This window comes from Aotus nancymaae, unplaced genomic scaffold (genome assembly GCF_030222135.1).
Source record: "Aotus nancymaae isolate 86718 unplaced genomic scaffold, 86718_ANA_hifiasm-v0.15.2.pri h1tg000007l, whole genome shotgun sequence".
NCBI classification, from domain to species: Eukaryota; Metazoa; Chordata; class Mammalia; order Primates; family Aotidae; genus Aotus; species Aotus nancymaae.
In genome coordinates, this window is record NW_026988418.1 from 25890554 (window position 1) to 25898223 (window position 7670).

At 47.0% G+C, this 7670-nt stretch overlaps 1 protein-coding gene across 15 annotated transcripts in view; it reads right to left on the minus strand.

The window, feature by feature from the left end:
• DOCK7 (dedicator of cytokinesis 7) overlaps nucleotides 1-781 on the minus strand; it is a 235753-nt gene extending 234972 nt beyond the window's left edge. For all 15 annotated transcript variants that reach the window (XM_012442624.3, XM_012442623.3, XM_012442622.3 and 12 more), the window contains exon 1: nucleotides 631-781. In XM_012442624.3, coding sequence (XP_012298047.1) covers nucleotides 631-668 — 38 coding nt within the window. In that variant the 5' untranslated portion in view covers nucleotides 669-781. The remainder of the gene's footprint in view (nucleotides 1-630) is intronic.
• Nucleotides 782-7670: the final 6889 nt, after the last annotated feature.

A 7670-nucleotide genomic window follows, 5' to 3' on the forward strand; every position in this document is an offset into this window, starting at 1 on the left:
CTTTTCATTCTGGCCACACGTTTTCAATACTGGACGCACAAGCCCATTTAGAACCGGGCCCAGGGTTCAAAGAATGTCCCTGTCAGATTTCTCAGGAAAAGCGAGACGCGTGGAGGGGCGGCCTCCCACCCTCTCCGAGCCGCCGCGCGCCTCTCCTTTTGTTGGGGTGGAGAGGAGGGCGGACCCCGTACCCTCTCGGGACCAACGGGGGGTGGGCGGAGAGAGTAGGGGAGAAACGCCGCCGCGGCCCGCGACCAGCCCGGGGGTGGGGACACAAAGAATTTGGGAAGCGGCCGACGAGCTCCTCCACCCGCCCTTCCAAAAACCGCCGCGAAAGTACAGGCCCGGGCCTGAGAGGAGCTGGCGGAGGCAGGCGCGCTAGCGACCGCGGCCCTCTCCGCTCCCGGCCGAGTCTCAGCGGCGGGCGCGGGAAGAAGGCCCGGGTTCGAGGGCAGCGTGAGGCCTCCGCTACCCCCGCAGCCACCGCGAACCCCTTCCGCCCCGCCGTGGGCCAGGCCGCGGGATCCCGGCGCCGGCCCCGCCACACCCACTCGCCTCCTAGGCCCGGCCCGGGAAGACTCCGCGGCTCTTCCTCGGGCGGCGGCGGCGCGCCTCACGCTGGAGATTTACCTGCTGATTTTCTGGGCGAAGGCGCGGCGCTCTGCCATGGCTGCTGAGGCGGCGGCGGCGGCGGCGGCAGGCTGGGCGCGGACCGGCGGGCGCGTGCCTCCTGGCTCGTGCTCCCTCCCTCCCGGCCTCCGCCAGTCCCGGCTCCGGACCTGGGAGGCTGGGGCTGGCGGCCGGAGCCGGGAACGAGCCCTGCCGTAATGCTCCTTAGAGGCGCGCACCGAGAAACCGCTCCTCCCCCAGCGCGTCAATCCCTGCGGGAGCCCCGGCTTCGGAAGGCGGCTGCGGCCGGCGGGAGCTTGGGGGAAGAATGGAACGCTGAGGGAGCCAGGCGCCAGCCCTAGCCGCTTCACTGCCGCGGGGCCTGCAAGACCGACAGGTCGCGGAGAGAAGCTAGAGAGAGCCCAGCGACCTGGCGAGGCAAGAAAATAAGTTAACCGAACGCGTAGGGGGAGCTTGGCTTTCCCGAAATGGAAGGGAAGGAAATGGAAGGTGGGCTTTGTCGAGGGGGCTGTGCTTTACCGCCCTGGATGACTGGGTTCATGTTTCTGTAGCACCCGTCTCCGAGCTTTTTAAAGCACTTTGGTTTCTGCTTCGGCCTCATGAATGGGGTCTAACTGGAGAAACAGTGGTTTTTCTTATAGAGAAAGGGCCAGAAGATACCTTGCTTCTGCAGAGGTAACAATAGTAATAGTTGACTTCTGGTGCTTAGCCAAGACACTGGATTAAAGTTTTTCAAGCATGAGCGCTTTGAAGTAGATCGTTACTATCCCCATTTTAGAAGGAAGGAAATTGGCCCAGAAAAGCTAAGTGACTGGCCCCAGATGATAAACTCTTCCACTGAGGCTCAAACCCAGAGTCTGTTCTTTTCTTTAAGGACATTTGTTTCTGTATGATTTCCCCCTTTTGAGTCTCGCTTTCTCTGCCTCTCTCATTTATATATAATCCAAGTGCTCTCTTAACGTTCTCCCCCATTTTGATGTTCTGTTAAATAATCTCTGTGTTAACCACTGAAACTGACCTTGTCCATAATAGCCTATAAAATAAAGACTAACAGATCTGTTGTCAATCTGTTCTGTTGTAATCCCATAGTGTCTAGAATATTTGGCTACTAATGCGTATCTGTTGATTACTGAAATTATGGTGACACTAAGAAAAATATCTTGGTGTCTTGTAGTACCTTTCCTCTTAAATATTTCAAGAACTTAATATGTGTATTTGTTTATTGTTATTATTATATTCTCAGTATGTCCTGGTGGAATATGTTGGATACGTATTTTCCTCTCTTTTACCATTGGAAAATCTGTAGCTTGGAGCCATTAGGTCACTTGCTAGAGTCACACATTGAGTCAAAGGTGAAAGCCTCAATTAGTCAGATCCATAACTTCCTGTCTAGGACTGTGACTTCTGTGGAAGACTGTGTATTTATATAACAGTGCTCATTCCAGTAACATACTGCTTTTATTTATTTACTTACTTACTTATTTGAGACAGAGTCCCTCTGTGTTGCTCAGGCTGGAATGCAGAGTGGGCTACAGCCTAAAACTCCTGGGCTCAAGCAATCCTCTTGCCTAAGCATCTGGAGGAGTAGCTAGTACCACAGGCTCTTGCCAGGGCGCCCTCCAGTAACACACTGCTTTCGAATGCTTGTTTACTGGGGGAAAAGACAGTCTATTCAAAGAGGATTGATACTTGGCTTCTACCTAAGTGTAACGCCCACCTGGGTGTTCTAAAAAACACAAAGGTGAGCTAGACACAGTCCTGCTCTCAGAAATGTTTGAGTCCATTGGGAGTCAAGGCTATCACTGTACCTGGCTTTTAAGACCCTCTGTGATAGGAACCCAGACTTATTTTGCCACTTTCTTACTCTGTGACCTTAGGCAAGTTACTTAACCTCATCTCTAAAAGGAGGAAAATAATTATATCTACTTGAAAGGGTGTTGTGAACCTAATATAAAGTTCATAGAACAGGGCCTGGCTCATGGTAAGTACTGAATTTGTCAGCTATTATTATTATCACTGTTACTGTCATTATTCATCCTACACTTAAGCTTGTCCTGGGTGTTTGATAGTCCCTGAATTGGTTGTCTGCTCTCATACTCCCAGCCAGATGTTGCATGCCTTTATCTCTGCTCTCCAAACATCTTTTCACTACTCTCTTAGAGAACTGGCCACATTTTGCTTTGAATAGTTCTTTGTATACATGACTCACTAGTTGCCAAAGTGTCTGAAAGGACATTGCATGTACTGTGCAGCCTACTGGAAACATTTAGAGCAGGAAGAGGACAAGCAGGACCATGCTGTAAGCAGGGTCTGGGGAACACTGTAAGCAGGAAGGGTGACCCTCACCTCTGGGGAAGAGCTGGCAGTCACAGACCAAGTCATGTGGGCTGGTATCCCTGCCCCCCAGGGTTTCAATGTCAGAAAATACATGGAATGCAGCAATGGGATTTGAAAGTGGAATTACTTCGGCTGACTAGCATCCATGCTCCCCATACCACCCCCTACACACACACACACACACACACACACACACACACACAATCCACTATACTTCTGTGGCGCTCACTCTGCCACCCCCAGTTTCAAGGGTCTTTTGACCTTGACCAAGCAAAGCAGCACACTCTTCTGTCTTCTGTGACTGATTTGGGGATAGGCACCTGTATCAAGCCAAGACAATCCGGCCCAACCAGAAGTAGAAATTGCATTTGCTATACCAGGGCACTCCATCTAAAGAAGGCATACCTGAAAGTGAAGCCAAACACAGCAGAGAAGAGAGCAAAAATAGTGAAAAAGATAAGCTCCTTAGAATGTAACATGACTTGAGCCTTGGACTTTGCATGAGCTAAAAATGTGCTGGATATTTTTGGGGTAGGGGAATGGATGGTTTTTCATTAGGTTTGCTTTCATTAGCAATTCAAATCTTACCTGATACAGGACTTCATTCAGTCAACTAACATTCATTAAGTACTTACTATACTAGACGCTGGAAATATAATGGTAAATAACACAGTATTTCTGTCCTCAAAGAGTTTAGAGTCTGGTGGAAGGGAAAAGTAAGTAGTAGGTTACATGCTGAGACAGGAAAACTTAAGGAAGCTATGGGAGTACATATAAATTCTTGATAGCGTCAGTTCTCACATACGAGGTGTTAAAAACTGGATGGAGTTTAACCTCGTCTTTAGCCCTGTTATATAACCTAGCAGAAAGGCTGGCTGCAGCTCTGGGAACCTGAGTAGCCCAATTCAGAATTCAGGACCCAAGCTCCCCACTGATGGAGAGATAGAAAGAAACTACTTGCAGAAGCCAGGGCCAATTTGGCAGAGTGAACTCAAAACAGTGAGTTTTAGGTAAGAAAGCCTCAGAACAGTTTTCATTAGACATACCAGTGTACTAAGTCCCTCAAGCAGAAAACTTAGGAATATGACAGAAAAAAAAAGAAAAGAGAAGAGAAGGTGAGAAAATTACGAGTTTTACATTCTAACCCTTATCAGACTCAGATCTACCCCCTTTAATATAGCACCAAGGAGGATCATGGAGGGGCTCAGTCAAGGGTCTAAGGCAATAATACAAAGGAGTAGAGTTTTAGTGTCAGGACGGATAAAGTTCTGGCTTTGCAAGCAGAATGTGTTCTCTTTTGGGATTTGGGGGAGCATAGGGAATGGTTCCTTTTTTTCAGGCATGGGCTTTTATGAAACACCACTGGTTTCATACAATAACGTCAACATGGAGCTTCCTTCTTTGGAATCTCTATCAAGGCCAAATGAATGTGGCCCAGAGGAAGGGAGAACTGATGCATAATATGTGGGTTTACTTCAATCCCAAACTAAAGCCTAGCAGTTGGACACTAAATCTAAGCTAGGGGTGCTTTTGCCTGACTTTGTCCTCTGCTTCACTTCCTCTCAATATCTAGCAGGTATAATTTTTACAATTCAGGGGTCCTAGCCATACTTCACAACTAATCGCCCCCACATTCACTTTGTTGTAATACTCATTACACTATTCAAGTATTACCTGTTAATCTTTGTACTCCGTTGAACTTGATCTCTTGTTCACCATTATATTTCTAGTTTTGTTTTTTTTTTAAATATATTTTATTGCACTTTAGGTTCTGGGGTACGTGTGAAGAACATGCAGGACTGTTGCATAGGTACATACATGGCAATGTGGTTTGCTGCCTCCATCCCCATCACCTGTGTCTGGCATTTCTCCACATGTTATCTCTCCCCAACTCCCCACCCCCCGCTGTCCCTCCCCTATTTCCCCCCAACTAAACCCCAGTGTGTGTGTGATGTTCCCCTCCCTGTGTCCATGTGTTCTCATTGTTCAATGCCCGCCTATGAGTGAGAACATGCAGTGTTTGATTTTCTGTTCTTGTGTCAGTTTGCTGAGAATGATGGTTTCCAGGTTCATCCATGTCCCTACAAAGGACACAAACTCACCGTTTTTTATGGCTGCATAGTATTCCATGGTGTATATGTGCCACATTTTCACTATCCAGTCTATCATCTATGGGCATTTGGGTTGGTTCCAGGTCTTTGCTGTTGTAAACAGTGCTGCAATTAACATATATGTGCATTGTGTCTTTATAATAGAACGATGTATTTCCAGTTTCTCATACACTGCCTGATCCATTATAATTGCTCAGTAAATGTCTTTGAGTGAATAAATGCCATGAACTAAAGTATTTTTAGATCTTGCCTATATAAGTCCATTTTCATACTGCTATAAAGAGCTGCCCAAGACTGGGTAATTTATAAAGGAAAGGGGTTTAATTGACTCACGGTTCAGCATGGCTAGGAAAGCCTCAGGAAACTTAAAATCTTGGCAAAAGGCAAAGGGGGAGCAAGGCAGCTTCTTCACAAACAGCAGGAAGGACAAGTGCCGAGCAAAGGGGGACAAGCCCTTACAAAACCATCAGATCTCCTGAGAACTCACTCACTATCACGAGAACAGCTTGGGGGAAACTGTCCCCATGATTCAGTTACCTCTACCTGGTTGCTCCCTTGACACGTGAGGATTATGGGTATTACAATTCAAGATGAGATTTGGGTGGGGACACAGCCTAACCTATCACTGCCTTAATTTATATTTCCCCAAAAACAGAGCTTGAGGCTTGGATGCAGGTAGTTTGTTAGGAAGTGATACTAAGAAGCTGGAATAAGGAAGTGGAGAGAGTAGAACAGAGTAGGGAAAGCCAGTAAATAGTGTTGTTGAGATGTTACCACTGTGGGCCACTGAGGCTCAATCCCACCTGCAACCTGTGTGAGGTGTAGAATGCACCTCAGAATTGTCTCTTTGAGGCTGGGTATTTACCTGATGCCTTCTAGACCCCTTGGTTGAAGGTTTACTCTTGGGATATTAATTACCCCCACACCTAATGCTACAAAAAGCTAAGAGACATGGTGTGTGTTTCTGGTGGGCAGCTATCAGTGCCCCTGAGAATTGTTCACCACAGCTGCACCTAAAATCAGAAAGGAGCCATGAGGTGAAGTACAGGGTTCCAATGGTATCAATACAGATCCCCTGAAGGTGATGCAGAGTCTACAGTAGCAATCTTGCCAGAATAGAACGTGTTTGTACTTCATGGTTCTGCTGTTTTACAGAGTTGGGAAAGACCAAAAGGCAGACAAACCACCTGAGTCAAAATGGCCCACAGTGCAGGCTCAATGCCTACTTTAAAAATAGGTCCATAGCATGGTGGCGGGCACCTGTAATCCCAGCTACTTGGGAGGCTGAGGCAGGGAATCGCTTGAACCTGGAAGGTAGAGATTGCAGTGATCCGAGATCATGCCACTGCACTCCAGCCTGGGCAACAGAGTGAGACTCTGTCTCAAAAAAAAAAAAAGTCCATCATCTTTTTCCTCAATGAGCTATTATCTCAGTAGAAAAAAACAAAATTAGCTTTTCCCATATTCTTACGACATACTTCTGACACCAGATATGTGGGACTTTTTTCCCCATACGTGAAGCAAGCAATCAGGTATGCAGTAGACACCAGTTGATTCTCCTCCAGTTCGGTTCTGACACTGTCTACCTGGAGTTGGCGTCAGATCCCACAGGTTAAGGACTCAGTCCCACAAGACCGCCCCCCACTTCCAGTGCCAATTGCAAGCCACATGTTGTTCTACCAGTGCTTTGACTGAATGACTATAAATTGGAGTTCCCACGACCCCTTTCCTTGGGTTTGATTAATATACTAGAGCAGCTCACATTCAGGGAAACACTAATATTTACCAGTTTACTATAAAGAATATTACAAAGGATAAGTTGAAAAGATGCATAGGTCAAGTCCTGTGGGAAGAAGCACAGAGCTTCCATGCGTTCTCTAGGTGCACCACCCTCCAGGAACCTCTACGTATTCAGCTCTCCGGGTTTTGATGGAGGCCTCATTACAGAGGCATGATTGACTAAATCACTGGCCACTGATGATCAACTAAATCTTCAGCCCCTCTCCCCTTCCTGGAGGTTAGGTGGTAGGGCTAAAAAGTCCTGTATTACTCCATTTTCACACTGCTGATAAAGATGAGACTGGGCAATTTACAAAAGAAAGAGGTTTAATGGACTTATAGTTTCACATGGCTGGGGAGGCCTTACAATCATGGTGGAAGGCAAGGAGGAGCAAGTGCCATCTTACATGCATGAGAGCAGGCAAAGAGAGAGACTGTGCAGAGAAACTCCCGTTTTTAAAACCATCAGATCTCATGAGACCTATTGACAATCTGGACAACAGCCCGGGGAAGACCTGCCCCCAAGATTCCGTCATCTTCCAACAGGTCCCTCCCACAACACATGGTATGGGAGCTACAAGCGGGTCTGACATGCAGAGTTAATTTTTTATTTTTATTTTTTGTAGAGGCAGGTTCTCCCTATGTTGTCCAGGCTTGTCTTGAACTCCTTCGCTCAAGTGATCCTCCCATCTTGGCCTCCCAAAGTGCTGGGATTACAGGCTAGAGCCACCATGCAAGCCAAGAAGAACTTGTATAATCTATAAAAATACAGTCTATAAAGGAAAATATTAATCAGTTTGACCAGATAAAATT